Source organism: Rattus norvegicus, chromosome 6, assembly GCF_021556685.1.
Source record: "Rattus norvegicus strain SHRSP/BbbUtx chromosome 6, alternate assembly SHRSP_T2T, whole genome shotgun sequence".
Lineage (NCBI taxonomy): Eukaryota > Metazoa > Chordata > Mammalia > Rodentia > Muridae > Rattus > Rattus norvegicus.
In genome coordinates this window covers 45,976,855-45,996,891 of record NC_141539.1, presented here as the reverse complement: position 1 = coordinate 45,996,891, position 20,037 = coordinate 45,976,855, and the positions used below count along the sequence as shown (strand labels likewise).

The 20,037-nt window shown below is 37.1% G+C and overlaps 1 protein-coding gene across 5 annotated transcripts in view; it reads right to left on the bottom strand.

Moving 5' to 3' along the window:
• Rock2 (Rho-associated coiled-coil containing protein kinase 2) overlaps nt 1–20,037 on the bottom strand; it is a 94,399-nt gene that overhangs the window by 56,187 nt on the left and 18,175 nt on the right. For all 5 annotated transcript variants that reach the window (XM_087552329.1, XM_087552330.1, XM_087552331.1 and 2 more), the window contains 2 exon segments: nt 2,174–2,255; nt 96–196 (listed from right to left, as the gene is read on the bottom strand). Coding sequence is in view for 2 of the 5 variants with exons in the window: in XM_087552332.1 (XP_087408458.1) it covers nt 96–196; nt 2,174–2,255 (183 nt within the window). In the remaining 3 variants the exon portion in view is untranslated.

The window sequence follows — 20,037 nt, the reverse complement described above, 5'->3', positions numbered from 1 at the left end:
AACCATTAAAATGGCTGAAAATAGATTTTAGAACTATTTAGCTGCTATGATGTTTAAAAGAAAAAATAGTAAAAACCAAACAAATCCTTTCTTACCAACTGAACTTCACCAAAAGCACCTCTTCCAATAACTTTTACAACATCATAGTCTTCTGCTTTCATCTGTAAACCTCTGATTTTTTTCACAATTTTCTCATCTATAATAAAAAGATCACCATACTTTTAATATCAATATCATATATAAGGAACTTTCAAAAGGAGTCGCTATACTTGTATATTTTTTATTTCTAGATATTAGAATTAATTTTCAGTTGATTCTGTTAGTCTTTAAAGGATCCTATTTAAAAATTTCAAAACGTGTGGATGGGGTGTATGTAACTCAGTGACAGACTACTTGCTTAACAATGTAAGGTCCTGGGTTCAATTCCTAGCACCAAAATAAACAAATACTCTAAAATGTATGTTATCTTTGCATTAAGGAACCAAAGTTCTGTAATTTGTTGGCACATGTCCATGAAGATCACTAACCACCAATATGCAGTACACTAAAGCTATTCTGCTTCTCACTTCACTGTGTGCAAGTGACATCAATGACCCAGGCAATCCTGATGTGCTTTATAATGGCAGAAAGCAATCACAAAGCCAGGCATGTCACCCAAGACCAGGAGACTAAATGCAAGGACTATGTGTTCTAGGCCATATTACTAGACTTACTAGATGTTATCTCCAAAGAGAAAGAGATGAAATCACTTACTATTCCAAATTTAACAATGACACTTAACCCACTTCTTTAAAAGGTGGCAATCACATATTTCAAATATATCAACTACTATAGTAACTATTAAATAGAGAAATACCCTACTGTTGGCAATTCTAAAATAAAGGACTTAGGTGTGGGGATAAAGAAAATGCATTAATCATTCTCAAACTTTCTTTCCCCTTTTATTTATCCATTTTATAAATTTTAAATTTGTGTATGATGAATTTAACAGTATGGGTTTGTGTGTGTGAGTGCAATGCCCTCAGAAAGTAGAAGGCACCAGGTTCCCTAGGAGTTAACAACAGGTTGTTACAAGCTTGCCTAACGTGGGTGCTAGGATTAACATTATTTTTTTTGAGACTATCTTAGACAGCCTTAAACCTCCTGCCTCAGCCTCCTGTATTGCTATACACAAGCACTAGCCACCATCCCCAATTTGTTTTGAGAATATATTTTCAGAATCTACTTATTCTAACACAATGCTGAGAAACATTAAGACTAACCACATGCATGGTGCTAACTGGCATCAGATCATTTTTCCTTAATGGGTGTAAACGTATGTACTTATTGAATCAAAACTTACTAAAGTCTTCTGGATAAATAAAAGCAAAGTCAAAGTTACAATATTAACTTAAAATTTCACTTAGACCAGCCAGTCATTATAATCAATAGTTATAGTCATAACAATCCATACATAATCTTAAATTGTATCTACTTTAGCTATTCTAACTTAGTTCAGCAAAATTACTTTGAAATTTTTTTTCAGAGACAGGGTTTCTCTGTGTAGCCCTAGCTATCCTAGGAGTAGCTCTCTAGATCTACAGAACTAGCACTGGCCTCAAACTCTGACTCCCAAATGCTGGGATTAAAGGCAGGCATCACCACCATCTGCAAAATATTATTTTAAAGGGAAACAAAGGCAAATGAATAAAATCAAGTTTAGTAAGTTAATGGCTTGTGAATAAAACTGGCCCCATAGGCTCATATATCCAAATGCTTAGTCACCAGGGAGTGGCACAATTGGAAAGGATTAGAAAAGGATTAGGAGTGGCCTTGTTGGAGGAAGTTTGCCTCTGGGAGTGGGCTTTAGGTCTCAAAAGACCATACCAAGCCCAGGGTCCTTCTCAAGGCCTGTAGATCATGCTGTGTTCTCAGCTGCTGCTCCAGGATCATGTGTGTCATCATGCTTCCTGCCAAGATAATGGACTGAACCTCTGAAACTAGAATCAAGCCCCTGGGTAAATGCTTTCTTTTAAAAGAGTTTTCTTGGTCATGGTATCTCTAAACAATAGGACAGTGGCTAGGACACAGGTTAACAAGTTAAGAGATATAAGTACCAAAAATTAACCAAACACATTTCCTTTAAAGTATGGGTATATGTCCAGACATGAATAATAAAAATAAATATACTTACATCTATTTAGGAAATTATCTATATTTTTATTTTTCCTCAAAGCAGGAAAATCCAAATCAAGGACCAAGGAATTTAAGCCATCCTGTTTTAAAAAAAAAAAAAAAAAAAAAAAAGAGTAAAAAGCAAGTTTGTATAATTCTTAAACATTCAAAAGTCTTTAAATATTATAAATGCTGTTCCTACTGCATAAATACCAACCCACGGTAGTATATTACAGAGGCTCTCCAGACCCAACAGCTTGAAAAAATTTCCTAAGCAGAGAATGTTAGCTGAGAAGCTGGCAGTGTGTACAAGTCACTTACAAGTTTTCATTCATCTAACAATCATTAATTTTGTGCTTAATATATGTAGAAGACAGGGAAGAGGTCCCTTTTCCAGGTAAATAGATGGAACTAGAAACGATCATAAGAGTACGATAACTGAGACCCAGGAAGACAAGCATTTCATGTTTTCTCTTATCTGAAGTTCTAGCTCTAAATCTGCAGATGTGAGTAGATATCTTGGAATAAATGCAGATGACCTAAGAGGGTGAGCTAGGCTTATATGGTTCCCCTCCAAAAAAATCTTAAGTTGTGCTAACTGACCTGCTGTCATTTATCATGAAGAGCTGAACAAAAGCTATTTCTAATACTGTAGTGTTTTGTAGGTACTGGAAGATTTTTAAGCCCAATTATTCAACAGACTAACTTCATCCCATTTTCAACAAGAAGTTTATTGCCTAGTTATAAATACATACACACACACACACACACACACACACACACACACACACACACACACAGTGTTTCCCTGAAGATGACAAGGAACACAAAACCTAAGAATGAAACGGCTCAGCAGCTGAAGTGCTGCAGCAGCCTGATAACCTGAGCTTGACCCTACCTCTGCCTCCTGAGTACTGAGAATGGAGGTAGGCATGGGTGCCTGGCTTTTATATTCATTTTATATTCATTTTTAGTATTACATTAAAAATGCCTAATTACTGTAGGAGTTTGGGTACCTCCTAAAATTCTGTGTATAGTGCAAGTGCCTCACTGGCTCTGCCCCAGCGCTTGTTGAGAGTCTGAATGATACAACATATTAACTGCACAACAATGCGTTGTGATAGCAAGTCATCAACTACAGCACATTTTCATGGTAAGAAAGTGTGTGAGGACTTTATTACTGACCCAGTCAAGGCGCTAACACTGCTAACAGCAGCACAACGGCTAGTATTTACCTACTGCCTGGTATCAGACTTGCCAGACACTTAAATATAACACCACCTCATTTAATTTCCTAGCAGACTGCAAGTAGATGCTATTATCTTTTATCCCCCTAATTGTGAAGATTAAGTTTAGAAGTTAAAACAATTTCCCAGTTCTGCTCAGCTAAAAAACCGAATGGCTGGTATTGGGCTCAGTACAACTTCAAGTAACTAATATTAATATTTTAAGTATTTTTCTTCTAAAATATTAAATAGGGGAAGACATTAATCAAAATATTCACAATGTGGTTCAGAAGTTTTGCGAGTAAAATTGCGAGTAATTGTTATGTTACATGATTTCTTTAGTTTATAATCAATAATTATCCTTTTCTCTATAAACAAAAAAATTTTCTTATTCAAGACTTAAAGAATACATACTATTTTAGTCCAAACTCTCTATAGAACATCAAAAAAGTCATTTAAGTATTTCCCCATTATAAAATATAAGAAAAAAAAGTAATACACTATCTGTCTGAATGTCTTCGAGGTAAAGGAAATATCTCTTGTAGTCATAATGTACAGATAAGCAGTGAAAGGAAAATGACCAGCTGCCCTGGTAGGGACTCTGAGATGGAATTAAAGAAATTACAAACACAAACCATGACAATTATTACAGTTGGTGTGGTGGTCCCACAGACTCCTATGTTTTTATGCATGGCCCTAGGAAGTGGCACTATTAGGTGTGGCCTTGTTGGAGAAAGTGTGTCACTGTGGGAGCTGACTCTGACATCAATTTGACACAAAGTTAGCTCCTCCAGCACAATGTCTGCCTGCATGCTGCCATGCTTCTGCCAGGATAATAATGGACTAAACCTCTGAAACAGTAAGCCAGTCCTAATTAAATGTTGTCCTTTATAAGAGTTGCCATGTATCTCTTCACAGCATTAAAACCCAAACTACAATAACAGAAATTAAGACTTTTCGTTTTCTGCTGGACATGGAAATTCACACACTTAATACCAGGACTCAGGAGACAGAGGCAAGCAAATCTCTGAAAGTTCAAAGCCAGCCTGGTCTATATAGTAAATTCTGGGCCAGCTAAGGCTAAGCCATTAAGACTCTGCCTTTAATTTCTTTTTCTGTCTTACGTAAAAAGTTACTGAAGGGAGCTAGAGCGATGGCTTAGTCATTAAGACCTTCATTGCTCTCCCAGAGATCCTAACTTCAGTTCCCTGCACCCACACTAGGCAGCTCACAACAGCCTATAACTCCAGCTCCCCAAGAATCAACACCCTATTCTGGTCTTTGTGTGTACCTGTACAAGTAGCAGAAATATATACATAAAAAATGAAAATCTTTTTTTAAGTCACTGAAATACTTGAATATCACATTACTCCTAAAAACTAACACTCAACTTCCCAACCAAGCATTCATCAAATCATTAAATGAATTGTTTAAACAAGTCCACATGCACACAAAAGTATAAAAATCTGTATCCACAGACATTAGCAATTTAAATTCACTAAGCATATATTATATGGGGAAGTCACTTTAAAATTTTTTGTTTTAAATTCTGTGTACTTATTTTAAATGTTTGGGCTTGTCTGCTCCCCTGAACCTGGAGTTACAGGTGGTTATGAGCTGCCTGATGTGGGTGCTGGAACCAAACTTGGGTCCTCTCAACACAAGTATGTGCTCTTAACCAATGAACCATCTCTCCAGCTCTGAATCACTTTTTAATTTAATTTTCATTTAAAAAAGAAAAAGAGGGGTTGGGGATTTAGGTCAGCGGTAGAGCGCTTGCCTAGCGAGCACAAGGCCCTGGGTTCGGTCCCCAGTTCCGAAAAAAAGAAAAGAAAAGAAAAGAAAAAAAAAAAGAAGAAGAAGAAACAAACCACCCCACAGTGGAAAAGGAATACAGGAAACAGGCAGCTTTCTTTTACCCACAGAACAGTCATGAGGAATCCTCAAGGAATAGAGTACTAGGAAGTGGCAGTTCTAAAACATGTTCTTTTGTTTTTTCTCCTTCTTTGTGTATAAATATGCAGAATCAAAGGCCTGCCTCATTTTAATAAAAAAAGTAAAATCAACCTTTTTTTTGAAAGATTTAATTCCATTACTTTAAATTGTATGCATACATGTGGCTACATGTGGGTATGATACACTTGAATCCAGGTGTCCCCAGAAGTTAAAAGAGAAAGGCAGATCCTCTGGAGCTGGAGTTAAAGTGGTTTGAGCCCTTGAGGCACTGGCAACTGAACTCAGGTCATCTGGAAAAGCAGTACACATTCTTTTTTCCCCCCATCTTAACTTATTTCTTATTTACATTTCAAATGTTATTCCCTTTCCCGGTTTCCAGGCCAACATCCCCAACCCTTCCCCCTCCCCTTCTATATGAGTGTTCCCCTCCCCATCCTCCCCCCAGAACCGCCCTCTCCCCCAAGAATCCCGTTCACTGGGGGTTCAGTCTTGGCAGGACCAAGGGCTTCCCCTTCCACGGGTGCCCTAACTAGGCTATTCATTGCCACCTATGCAGTTGGAGCCCAAGGTCAGTCCATGGGCTCCAACCCAGTCTTTGGGTAGTGGCTCAGTCCCTGGAAGCTCTGGTTGGTTGGCACTGTTGTTCATAGGGGTCTCAAGCCCCGTGCAGTAGACATTCTTAACTCCCTTGACCACTAAGCTATCTTTCCAGCTCCCAAAATCTTATCCACAGAAGCTTCAGAAGCAAAACATACTTCACCTTTACACAGGAGGCTACAGTAAGACATCAGGGAATTTTGTTTTTCTCTTCTTGTTTGTTTTAACATACTTTGGGGGTGGGGGCATCTATGGAAGGGGCACATGCCATGGTACACGTGTAGAAATAGGAGGACAATTTGCAGGAGTTGGTTCATTCTACATGGGTCTCAAGGACTGAACTCAAAATAGCCAGACTTGACAGCAAATGCCTTCATACTGAATCATCTCACTGGCCTACAAGGATTTTTTTTTTTAAGTAGACACTTTGAGTGAAAAAACAAGAATAGCAAAACTCTATAAACTTATGCATTATATTTTCCCCCAGTTCATGTATCCTTACCTACTGAAAAAAAAAAAGGATAAGTAACTATGATTAAGAGGAATCTAATCTCTACTTCTCTTTTCTACATCTAATTCATACTTTTCTGTTCTACTTTACATTTGGTAGCTCATGTTTTATTTGGAAAGGGGAAAATTCCCACTATTAGAAAGCAATAAAAGCTAATTAATATGCACAAATATAGTTTTGGAAGTACAGTTAGCAACCATAGCCGCCTATAAATTCTCTGTATACTGTACCTTCATTCCTGGCATTGATCAAGTACACATTAGCAACTCATTAAAAAAATTTAAAAGATATTGAACCTGAATTTTCCTTTAACTGGAACCCACAAATAGCCATAATCTTTCTTTCTTTCATTCAAAAGGGAAAAGCAACAAAATAAATGTATGCCTAAGCATTTAGTCTCTGAATGATCTTCTAGGTTTGAAAATAATTTCTGTAAGTCACACTATAGCCCAGAATTTTATTTTCAGGCACCTGCCAGATGGGAAAGAGACCCAAAAATTGGATATGTGTATTTCATAGAGCATACACAATGATCTGCTGAGACAAAGGAAGTGAGAGGGTTGGTTGTATTACTGTGTAACAGTTTTCAACAACATTTCACTCTTGGTAACAACATTTAACCAAGTGTGCCATAATGCAATAAACATGTATTTTATCATGTTATCCTTCCATAGTGTCTACTAATTTTTAAACTCCTTACCTAACTTCACGGATTAAAATTATACCATTTTAGAGAATATGTCAAAACTAGGCAAACTATTAAATTCAAATATGTATAGTATCCATTATACTGCAACTATTTACAATCTGATGTGTGCATCACAGGTGTAAATTAAAACCAAACGCAAGTAGTAACAGCAAACAGAGAAAATGACGGTTGGCCCTTCACCTCTTCCACACTTTAAACTCTTATAACCAAAAATATGAAGAATGAGATGGCAGTCATATCGACCTCCTTAGTAATGTTCAACATCACCAAGAACCTATCTGACACAGTGACTGAGTTCACAACTTCTAATGATAAACATGAACCTCAACAGCACAGCTCTCGGATTGACTAATCAGGAAAGAAACTGAGTATAATGTCCTTCTAGCATGTTAATGTCTTGAAATGATGATGAGCATGTTTCCTCAGATTAAAATGTTATCAGTATTATATAGAACAATAAGTCAGGCAGAAATGCCTTCCTAAAACATAGAGCCTCTTAGGCCCCCTGCTGCTCCTGTTCAAGACATTAAACTGTCTCAAAGAAAAGAGCTCAAGCCTTGATTGGGGATTTAACCAATTCTGCAGGTATTGACAAGCTTGTGATACTAGGCACAACTGCCTAGAGACTTAATAGTAATGGAAATTTTAATTACTACAATGTCTCTTACTCTTTTGGTTATAGGTTCAATACTATTCTCATTTCTCCAATATTCCTGTGCATGGCTTTTCAAGAACACATATGACAACCTGATCTGATTTCTAAGCCTCATGTGGTAGGAGAGATTTCCCAAGTTGTTGTTCTTGTGCACACACATACAACACCCACACATTAAAAACTAATCACCATCCAACAGCCACTTAAGACCCAGACAATGACGTTTAATGTCCTGAACTGAATCAAACATTGAACTAATTTTTATTAAATATAATGATAATAATTTGGAAAATCTCTTCAGCTTTTCTGTTTTGTTTCTTTAATATCAAAGAATATATTCTAAAAATTTAGATACTACCAGGAAATGTGAGTTACCTCTGTATTTTGCTTTGTTTTGACTGACATATACCAGAACCAATTGGTGAAAAATGTAGTTTTCTTGACAGCATATACCCTTGGAAGGCACTCAAGAATAAGAAACAAATCAGAGAAAAAGTAAGGAAATAAACTGTGCAGTAAGACTGACTGGACAATTAGAATGAAGCACCCACATATTCTAATCTATCTGTTAATACGGGTTGAACACTGCTGTAACAGAAATAACTGGAAAAAATAAATGTATGTTCAGTATCAATGCACTTCTTTAACATTAATGCTACAGAAAGAATTTTTTAACAGTCACCAGTGGCAGAGGTGGTGCTTTGGCTAAAACAAAACTCTTGAATCCTACATACATAAAAATGCAGAAAACGTATCTGTCCTCTATCAAAAAACACAGAAACTTAACGGATAAAATTTGTAAAAGATAAGTGTGAGAGCGTAAGAAAATATTTTCAATCCTTTGCCACATGATGAAAAACTACCATGAAGCCAGATGGTGGTGGCACACACCTTAATTACAGCACTCAGGAGAGAAATCTTTAAATTCCAGGCCACCCTGGTCTATAGGATTGAGCTCCAAGAGAGCCTGAGCTAAAACAGAGAAACTCTGTCTTGGGGGAAAAAAAAGGAGGGGGGCCTACCATGAAATTTCCAGCTTTAAACAAGTTTTCTGGGTATCTTTCAGAACACATTTTAAAAAGTTGGGGAGGGAAACAGGGCAAGTTGGGATAAGGACATATGTAGGGAGAACAGGGGAAAGAGAAGGAAGACAGACTGGGGGTGAGGGATTTGGGAGGAAGCAATCTCCAGGATATGCCAGAGATCTGAGATAGGAGGAGGCTCCAGAGGGTCTATGGGGCCGACTCTAGATGAAACTCCTATCAACTGGGAATACGGATCATGAAGTGACCACTTCCTATGGTCAGGCAGGACTTCCAGTGGAGGAATAAAGACAGCAACCCACCCATTAAACCTTCCAGGCAAAACATGACCTGCTATAAGATGTACAGGGACAAAGAACAAAGATGGAGGGAATAGACAAAATGACTGGCCCAAACTGTGACCCATCCTATGGGCAAAACCAATCCCTGCTCCCTCACACTATTAATAATACTCTGTTATACTTGCAGACAGGACCCTAGCATAACTGTCCTCTGAAGGGCTTCACCCAACAGCTGACCAAAACAGATGCAGAGACCGGCAGCCAAACATTAAACGGGAGTGGAAGAGTTGGGGGAAAGATTGAGGGACCCAAAGAGGAAAGGGACTAAACAGGAAAACCATCACAGTCAACTAACCTGGACCTTTGGGGTCTCCCAGAGATTTGAACCACCAACCAAAAAGTGAGCATGGACTGGACCTATGCCTCATGCACATATGTAGCAGATGTGCACTTTGATCTTCATGCCGGTCCCCCAACAACTGGAGCAAGGGCTGTCCCTGAATATGTTGCCTGCTTATGGATCCCGTTTTCCTAACTGGGCCATCTTTGTCTGGCCTCAGTGAGAGAGGATGTGCCTAGACCTGCAGTGACTGATGGGGGGTGGGGGGGAGAATACATTCCAGAGGGGGCATGGGGGAAGAGCTGCAAAAAGGGAGTACTAGGAAGAAGGGGACTGATATTGAGATGTGAAGTGAATAAATTTTTAAAGATCATTAAACTTACAAATTAATTATATATTCTTCTATAAAAAGCAAAATTACTCTAAATTCGCTGGTTTTGCTTCATGATACCAAGTTATTAACAACAATATCCTGGTCAGTAGTTTTGGGAAAATATCTAAGGACAACAGTCTTAGCAGTAAATGACAAAAACAATTTTTAATGTTTTGAAAGAAATTAATGCTATAGAGAAAATATTTTGAAAAAAGATGTTTGGAAATGTCCCCAAGCATATATGAGTAGTACTGAGTAACACTCTTTGCATTTTGGAGAGAATAAACTATGTTAACTTGCATAATTAATAAAACTTTTAAGCTGCATCCTAAGTCAGATAAAAGTAGTTGCTAGTTGCATGTGTTTTGAAATTCTTCTTCTTTGTCATTATTCTTCTCCCTCTGTTAGGTTCATGTACATGAACTGTTTCAAACAGTTTTAGAGAACTAGGTATCTTCCTTTATGCAGTAATGCCCCGCAGTAATGCCCCTCTTTGTCTCTGATAGGAATGCTCTGCTGTGACTAATGTTAATAAAACCTCCTTTAGTCTTCTACAGAACACAGGTGTACACAAAGACACCTTGACTTGAATTCAAGGAAACCAACTAGTTCCCTATGGTGACAGACCCAGGGCAGTTGAGTGATTTTTAAACTCATGTATTAAAACAGAAAAATGCGGCCAACTTAGTTCACTTTTAAGTTCTGTTCTCCACCACCAGAAGAAACAGTTTACTATATAACAGATTACTCAATAACCACCAAAAATGTTACTAGTTGCTGAATAGTATCAACAAATTTACTAACTGGTGTGTTGTATGTATGTCCTTCATTTGTAACAAAACAACAAAAACTATGATAGACCTCAGAAGCTAGGAACAAAGTAAATTCAAGTGGAACCTCATCTTCAAAAATCACTAAAACTGACATTAAGCCTAATTTTAAAAACAATAAAATACATTTAATTTGGTAAAAAAGGCTGATAACGCTTATCTACAGGTTTACCTTTCACTTTAAAACTCCTATTTTATGTATAATTTATATTTATGATATTTAAATGCATTATATAAATATTTATTTGCAAACATTTTGAAATTTTTCTTACTAACAGTATCACAAGACTAGAAATTTAACAACCATAAATTCCTCAAAGGCAAATGGTTCATTATCTTCCTTAAAGTAAAAACTTTTACTTTCTATATTCTAAACACACACATATATGTTTACAGACACAAACACAAAGCCAAACTATTGAGTAATTAAGTACTCACCCAACACATTGGTGTCCACATAGCAAAGGTGAACGAGTCACGCTGCATGGAGATGACTGCTCTGTCTAATCAGAGTGCCATTCCATTATAATCAGACTACACTCAGGTTTAAAATGCCTTCCCTCTGCCTTCCCGGTCATTCCCTCTGTACTACGGATACTTCCTCCATTCTCTAATGTTCCTCAGGTTCTTATGACTTCTTACCTGTCCTCTCCTCTTCTGCTGCAGTCTACCCCTAATTCAATGCTAAGTAATATTCAATCTTGATTTTAGTCAAAATTATTCAATAGTTTCCAAATGTCTAGACAATGTAACACTGAGCTGCCATGTAACCCTCTGTCCTGGTACTTCCTACAGTTTTACTACCCTTCATTCACACATTGCTGTAGATTTCTACTGTCCATTATTTATAAAAGTCACTAATCATGTGAAGCTATTATATCATAGCTGGCTTGAATGAAATGCATTCTAAATACAAAGAATACATCAAATTTAGGACCAAAAAAAGAACATAAAGTATACCATTCACATTTTAAAATACCAATCACATGTTGAAATGATCACATTTTGATTATGAGGTTAAATAAAATCTATTATTGAAATTTATTTTATTCATTTATTTCTACTTTTAAAAAAATCTGTAAAGGTGTTTTCCCTACATGTATCTGTATCTGGTGGTCTTAAGAGTTCAGAATAGGGTTGGGGATTTAGCTCAGCGGTAGAGCGCTTGCCTAGCACACGCAAGGCCCTGGGTTCGGTCCCCAGCTCCGAAAAAAAGAAAAAGAAAAAGAAAACAAACAAACAAACAAACAAAAAGAGTTCAGAATAGATTATCAGAACCCTTAGAACTGGAGTTACAATCAGTTGTAAGTAGATGTCACTAACATGTGTGCCAAAAATTAAATGTGGGTCCTCTGCTCTTAATTTCTGAGCCCCCTATTTCTATTTTTTAAAATACTACTACTAGAAATATGAAAACTACACATGTGGCTCACATTACTTATCTCCTACACAGAACTACCTAACAATGATCTTTCACAATGATCTGTATATTCAGTAACGGCTCAAACTGGTCTTTCACTGCTTCCTCATTCAACATCCCTTCTTTACTGAGGGAAGCCATGTTCCATGAGTGTAAGAAAGTATTCTTTGGTCTCCTCTACTTGTCCATGTTATTACCTACTCTACAAAACAGAGCTCAAAGAAAGCATGTCTTTGACAACTTCATGAGTCCTCAAGCATAAAAGCCTGTCTATACTGTTTCTACATATTACATGTTCTTGGGGAACAAGATCTATGTAGTCCTGACATCCTGGAACTCACTCTGTATACCAGAATGGTCTCAAATTCAGAGATCTGCCTACCTCTACCTCTTGAGTACTGGGATTAAAGGCATGCCTCCCCCCAACCCCCACCCCACCCACCACTGCCCAACATTATATGTTTTTTTAAGAAGGATGACACTCTATTTACAACAGCTATTGCTGGGCATGGTTTATCAAATCTAGTCAGAAGTTCTTCAAGTAAAAATGCTTCAAATTCAGCTGAGTGGTAATGTCTCACATCTTTAATCCCAGCACTCTAGAGGCAGAGGCAGGTGGATCTCAATGAGTCTGAGGTCAGTCTGGTATACAGAGTGAGTTTCAGGACAGACAGGACTACACAGAGAAACCTTGTCCTGAAAAAAACAAAAAACAAAAAACCGAGCCAAAACAAAAAAATCTTCAAATTCAACTTGTCTCCTCTATTGTTTCTATCCTACTACCTTACAGTCTCCCAAATATTAGCAAGACCAGTGATACAATCCTTAAATATTAAATATTGTTATTTAGCATATTAAATATTATTTATACAGACCTGCAGCTCATTTACTCCTGAACTTTTAAATGATGGTTTTTGTTTTTGGTTTTTTTTTTTTTGGTTCTTTTTTTCGGAGCTGGGGACCGAACCCAGGGCCTTGCGCTTCCTAGGTAAGCACTCTACCACTGAGCTAAATCCCCAGCCCACTCCTGAACTTTTAAAATGACCTTTCTTTCACATTCATCATCTAGCTGAAGCCCTGCTCTCCTTTGCTGGCATGACTTACCTTATTCTAAAATTGTTTTTGCATGATGGGCCCTATATATGTGGTATTTCTCCCTGTTTACCAAGACAACTGTAAAATATTCTTCCTCCACCTTTCCTGAGAACTCAGCTTTGCATCAGATCACCAGTGACTCACTACTACTTCTTCTTAAGTCACCTGTTACCCACTGGGCTCACTAATTTCAGCCTCCATAAATGTCTTCGTTCCTGTGCACTGTTACTTTAAGACTAATCTTATCATAATTAAACACTCATTCCTGAGTTAACATCAACAATAACTGAAACACTTCCATAATTTCAATTTTAAATACTTTTGTCTTAAGCAACATCTTTCCTACTTACTTTAAGGCAATGTGGTTCTCAATCCGTGGGTCACAATCTCTTTGGGGTCAGGAATATCAAAAGACCATTTCACAGGGGTTACATATCAGATATGCTGCTTATCAGGTATTTACATAATGATTCATAACAGTAGAAAATTACAGTTATGAAGTTGCAATGAAAACAATCTTAAGGTTAAGAGCAGTTGTCATAATATGAGGAACTGTATTAATGGGTCACAACATTGGGAATGTTAAAAACCAGTGTTCTAATGCCTCAATTCCAATATTCCTTTGATTCAACAACAGCCTCTTTTCCCACTCTATTTCATCCTCTTCCTTCCCATACTGTCCACATAACTTAACCTCCAGAGCCAATCGTTATAATCACATCCCTCCACTTATGTCCTAGTTGGTCTCTAAATCATACTATTCTGGAAAACTGATCTAACCTTACTTACCTGTTGGGGTACATCGTGTGAAATTGTGTTTCTGTCATTCCTCACCTTTAACTGATTGGCTTTAATAAAATTCTGATGCCCAGGGGTTGAGGATTTAGCTCAGTGGTAGAGCGCTTGCTAAGCAAGCGCAAGGCCCTGGGTTCCTCTTCAGCTCCGGGTGGGGCGGGAGGAGGGGGTGCTGGGGATGGGGGTTGGGGGGTTCTGATGCCCAAATGAGCTGGGCAGGAAGTGGAAGGTGGGACTTCCTGGAAGAGAGAAAGGAACCCTAGGAAGAGAGAAAGGAACCCTAGGAAGAAAGGTAAGACCATTCACCAGGAGAGACGGGAGAAAACGGACATGGTCACAGGCTGGAAGGTATAGCTAGGTAGCTGGAGCTAGGTCGTTGGGTTAACTTAAATGGGCTACTTGAGAGTCTGCCCAGCTAAAACCAAAGGCATTGAAATATTAAAAGGCCTCGGTGTGGCTATTTGGGAAAAAGCTGGTTGAGAAATAACAGCCACCATATCAATTTCCTGCATTAATTAATAAATACATAATATAATCTTTTAATCTACAAATTCTTTCTTGATTCAATTCTCATTCATATTCATTCATATACTGTTCCTCTCTCTGGTCCCTCTCTTCCATTAATATTAAAATATATTGATCCTTTCACTGTAGGAAAACAAAGGCTCTTGAAACCACTTCCCACACAGCCATTATTCCATTTTTCCCCTTTATCTTCACAAGAAAATTCCTTGAAAGAAGTATTTATGGCATTGCTTTAGCTTTGGTACTCCCATTAACTTTTAGACCTCAATCCAATGAGTTCTCCTACCACAACCACAACAATAAAATAGTTCAAGCTCATCAATGACCTACATCATTCATCAGAAGACCAAATTTGTTCACATTTTTATGTACTTCTTTTTTTTTTTTTTTTTTTTTTTTTGGTTCTTTTTTTCGGAGCTGGGGACCGAATCCAGGGCCTTGCACTTCCTAGGCAAGTGCTCTACCGCTGAGCTAAATCCCCAACCCCTATGTACTTCTTGAAAACCTTTCTTCACTGGTTTTTGGTGGAGAGGGTCACCACAAACTAAGGAACTGTATCAAAGGGTCACAGCAAGAGGAAGGTTAGAACAATTGGTTTTAAACCAGTTGTTTAAGAGTTTAGGTAGAGAGACACTCCGAAAGGTATGAGCCCACTCAGCACTCATCTTGACTTTGAAACATTACTTCCACAAGATGAAGTCCTTAGGGAAAAGGCTGATTCTAAGACTAGAGCAAGAAAAATTACAATTTGATCTTGGTATCTTGTACCAAAAAGAAAAGTATAGAGGTTATAAAATGGCATTATCTACTTAGATGCATTATATCATAGTCCTACTTTTAAAATTCAATAGTTATATAAAATTAACAGAATTTGAATGAAGACATAAGACCATTCTTTACTGTTTCTGCAAACTGAGGCTTTAAAATTATTTGAATCATTTTTGAAAATGTTTTTAATTGAAATAAAATGATACCATTTTCCTCCCTCCTGTCCCCCACCAAGCTATCCACTTAAAATTCTCCCCTCTCTCACACACACTTTCTTTTAGATTCATAGCCTTTTTTCTTTATTATTGCTATTTGTGTATCACACACACACAGACACACACACACACACACACACACACACACAAAATTCAAATACAACTTGTTGAGTCTATTTTTATTATATTGTATATGGTTTTAGGGATGACCACTTTGTACTGAACAACAAAAGAAAGGTACTCATGCCCTAGCTAGAGAGGTTAATTCTTCTCCCAGCAGTCATTATTTGCCTGCAGTTCTTGCCTAGGGGTGGAATCCCACAAAATTTTCTCCCTTCCATGTTAATATACTCATTGATACTCCAGTCTTGTTTATGCAGTCATTTCTAGGAGAGATTGCTTCATAGCAAAAGTACTAGTATTCTGATTCTTAACATGCATGGCTGACGGTAACATTTCAAAGGGGACATAAAGGCTGTTGTGGAATGGTCTCTAGTGGCAAGTCTGAAACCTGATTATGAACTAAGCAATGGCACAGATTCTAGTCTTACTCTATGTGCTACAGAAGTAAGTGCAGTTATGATGGTAATGGAGGGAACTCCCCTAATAAAATATTGCAGAAGACTTCTGACTAATAAATATACAAGTAATAATTGAATTATAAAATCACCATCTCATAACAGCAAAATAAAAATTTGGAAATTTTCAATGGATTCTAAAACTAGTTGGTAAAAGTAGAAATAGAAACATGGTTTCAAATACTCTAAGTCCCTCTTCACAAAATGCTAGGGGCTGGAGAGATGGCTCAGTATTTAAGAGCATGTGTGGTTCTTGCAGAAGACAAGGGTTTTCTATTCCCAGCATCCACAGAGCAGCTCAACATTGACACATGAAAGCTCACAACATACTTACTAATTATGAAAAAGAAAAATTAGGAACAGGAGAGATTATTTTTAAATAAGTAGCCAGTGCTAACATCACCAATGTTCACATGCCCACCAAAAAGGTTTGAGAGCACACCATTTTGTCTGTGATATCAGCAAATACCATCAGGCTCTAACTACCATGAAACACTGGACAAACCCAAATTTCAGAAATAATGACTTGTAATCTTCAAAACTCTGGAGAGCAGGAAACTCAAAAGGAAGGCTTCTCAGAGTTGTTCCAGATGGAGACAGAGGGCTATGGAAATCCAATGAAATATATGGTCCTAGATCATGATCATTTTCAATCACAATTACTTGGACAATATTTGAATGGGGTCTCTATGTAAAAGTGTATATAAAAGTTGTTCCCAATTGTTAGAAAAGACTTTTAAAGTGTATTATGCCAGGCACATTCTCAGCTCAGAGTTTAGACAAGTCATTTCCCTCCAAAGGGTTCACAGTGTATTAGCATGGTTCGCTCTCCCAGCCAGATCTCTGTTTTAGATTTTACTGTCTAAACTTTAAACACTATGTCTCTTATCTTTTTCTTCTTTCTCCTTACCTTAGAATACTAAGTCACCTAACTACTATTATATGGCTCCCAAAAATATAAAATGGCAGGAAGAGAATATTGATGTTTTGGTCACTGCTATAACTCCAATACCCAATCCTACAGCTAAGCTCGGTTTAGAAAAAATAAACAGAAACTCATATTCTCGAGATATAAAAAAAATTAACATACAATCACGAAATAGGTTCACTTTCCCAATAAATACAATGAAATATTGAACTAAACTAAATCCACTGACAGATCTGGTATATCACTTCAATAAAGGTCTACTGCATATGTGAATGACCTACTATCCTTGCTCTAAGGAGCTCAGTGAACAAATCTACTCCCATCTGAAAGTTAATATTGGAGCCAGCTAACACAGCAAGAAAATAACAGCATCACATGAACATTCAGTATTAAAAACACACCAAATATGGCTAAATATATAGTGCATACCTATAATTCCAGCTACTAGGAGACTGAGGAAAAATTAATGAGATCTTACATAAAAATAAAGTTTTAAAAAGGAAACAGAATATGGTAGTACATGCTGTAGTACTGCAAAGAAAGGTAAGAAGATTCAAGGCCAGCCTAGGCTACATAGAGCATTTTAAGGCTGGATTGGGCTACATAAAAGTCTATTTTAATAAACCAAACAAACAAATGAGTGGCACTGGGAATGCAGCTCTATGGCTTGGCTGGCATTTATTAATCCCCAAGTCCAATTCCCAGCACTGAAAACATAAAATTGACAAAAATTAATTACATCAGACTTGATTTAAAAAATACAAGTACATGGGAGAAGAGATTCTTCCAGAGAAAACCTAATAACACAAAATTCACTACGGAATGAAAGTGGTGTGAACCACGAGATAAGAAAAACTAAGGATTTTGTATTTCATTATATTTCTTTGAAAAACTGCCAAAGTTAAAATCAAAATATCTGCAATGGTTTCAATTAGTTTTAGTGTTGTAATTGAATAGTTTGTATTTAAGAGGGAGGGGGCCCAAAAAATCTGAAAATGCTATGGCTTCTATACACAAAACTATCCAAATCAGTAGCATTTCATTTCACAAATGTTCATTTCTCATGATCTGCCAGGTAATAACACTGATCTCCCTTTGCATAACTGTCAGAATTACAACAGAAAAAAATTATCATAAGCCAGGCAAGGGTGTACACACGTAGACGTAGTTTCCCAGCAATCTAAGACAGGAGGATTCATTTAGTCCATAAATTCAAAGTCAGCTTAGGTCATAAATTCAAGCAGCAGCATCACAATAAGACAGGGTCAACAACACTAAAGCAAAACAAGTTTTTTTTTTAAATATAAAAGCTTCATATTTTTAAGAGTATAGGAATTTGAAAACCAAAATAACAAGTCTAGAGAAGACACACACACACACACGCAGAGAGAGAGAGAGAGAGAGAGAGAGAGAGAATCAACTTTCAAAAAGTAAAATCTAAAATGATAAATTAAAACCCCAATAATTACATTTGCAATGAATAGAAAAAGCAACCAATTAAAATAAATAAGAGCAAACATCAAATAAAGCAGACTTTAAAGAGACAGATAAAAGAAAATGTCACAATACAATGACTCTACATTTGAAGACACTGAATACAGTTTCTAAATATATAAAGGAGAACTAACAGAAGCAAAGACAAAAAGAAAACACTAAAGCCCAATGGGCAAAAGTAATAAACCTTTTCTGGTCAAAGAAACAGGTAGACAAGAGGAGCAAATGGAAGACAACTCAAAATCATCAACACACTTGATCTCAACATTGTACCCTCAAAAACTGTTAAACATAACTTTCTTTTTAAAGATTTATTCATTTATTATAATAAGTACACTGTAGCTGTCCTCAGACACACCAGAAGAGGGCATCAGATCTCTTTACAGATGGTTGTGAGCCACCATGTGGTTGCTGGGAATTGAACTCAGGACCTCTGGAAGAGCAGTCGGGCTCTTAACCACTGAGCCATCTCTCCAGCCCTAAACATAACTTTTAAGATTTATTTTTATGGGGTTGGGGATTTAGCTCAGTGGTAGAGCGCTTGCCTAGAGAGCGCAAGGCCCTGGGTTCGGTCCCCAGCTCCGAAAAAAGAAAAAAGAAAAAAGAAAAAAAAAGATTTATTTTTATTTTCTTATTTATAACTGTGTATGCTAATTTGTGTGAATACAAGGTACCTGTATGGGACGTGCCCTCAAAAGCCAGAAGAGGACATCAGAGCCCCTAGAACAGGAATGAGAGGTGGTTTTGAGCTTCCTAACCTTGGTGCTTGGGTCTAAAAAGTGTTCTTAACCACTGAACCATCTCTCCAGGCAAAAATGTACTGGTCTGTGGTTGTTGCTGTTGCTGTTTTGATTTTTTTGTATTTTTGCTTTTTGAGATAGAGTCTCATTATTTAGCCTTGGCTGGCTTAGAACTTGCTATGTAGAAAAGTGGCCTCAACCTCAGAGACCTATCTTGCTCTGGCTATATAGGCAGTAAACATACTGAGATTAAAATCAAGAGCCACCAAGCAACTTGCCTTCCAAGCATACTATTTATATATTTTTTAAGATTTCACAGAATATTTTAAAAAAGAGGCCAGAGAGATGGCTCAATAGTTAAGAGAACTTACTGCTCTTTCAGAGGACCTGATTTCAATTCCCAACATACATTTCTAGCAGCTTCATAACTTCCCATAACTCCAGCTCCAAAGGATTCCATAATCCCTTCTAACCTCAGAGGATGCATGTGTAAGTGTGCACACATACACTCATACCATAGATACACACAAAGACACAGATACAAGAATCTTTTTTTAAAACATGTACAAAAAATGATCATACACTGAGTCATAAGTTTCAAATTTTAAAGAACAAAATGGTTTCCTTATAAAAGCAAATGAAGCAAGAACAGTTGATTCTCTTATTTCATGTACTTTTACAAACAGCACAACTCCAAAGTTCAATTCTATGTAACACAATACACTAATCTACACTATTCTTTTAACACACTGGGAAACAATCACATGTAGCTTTGGCTACTACTGTGTCCAAGGTTAATGATGT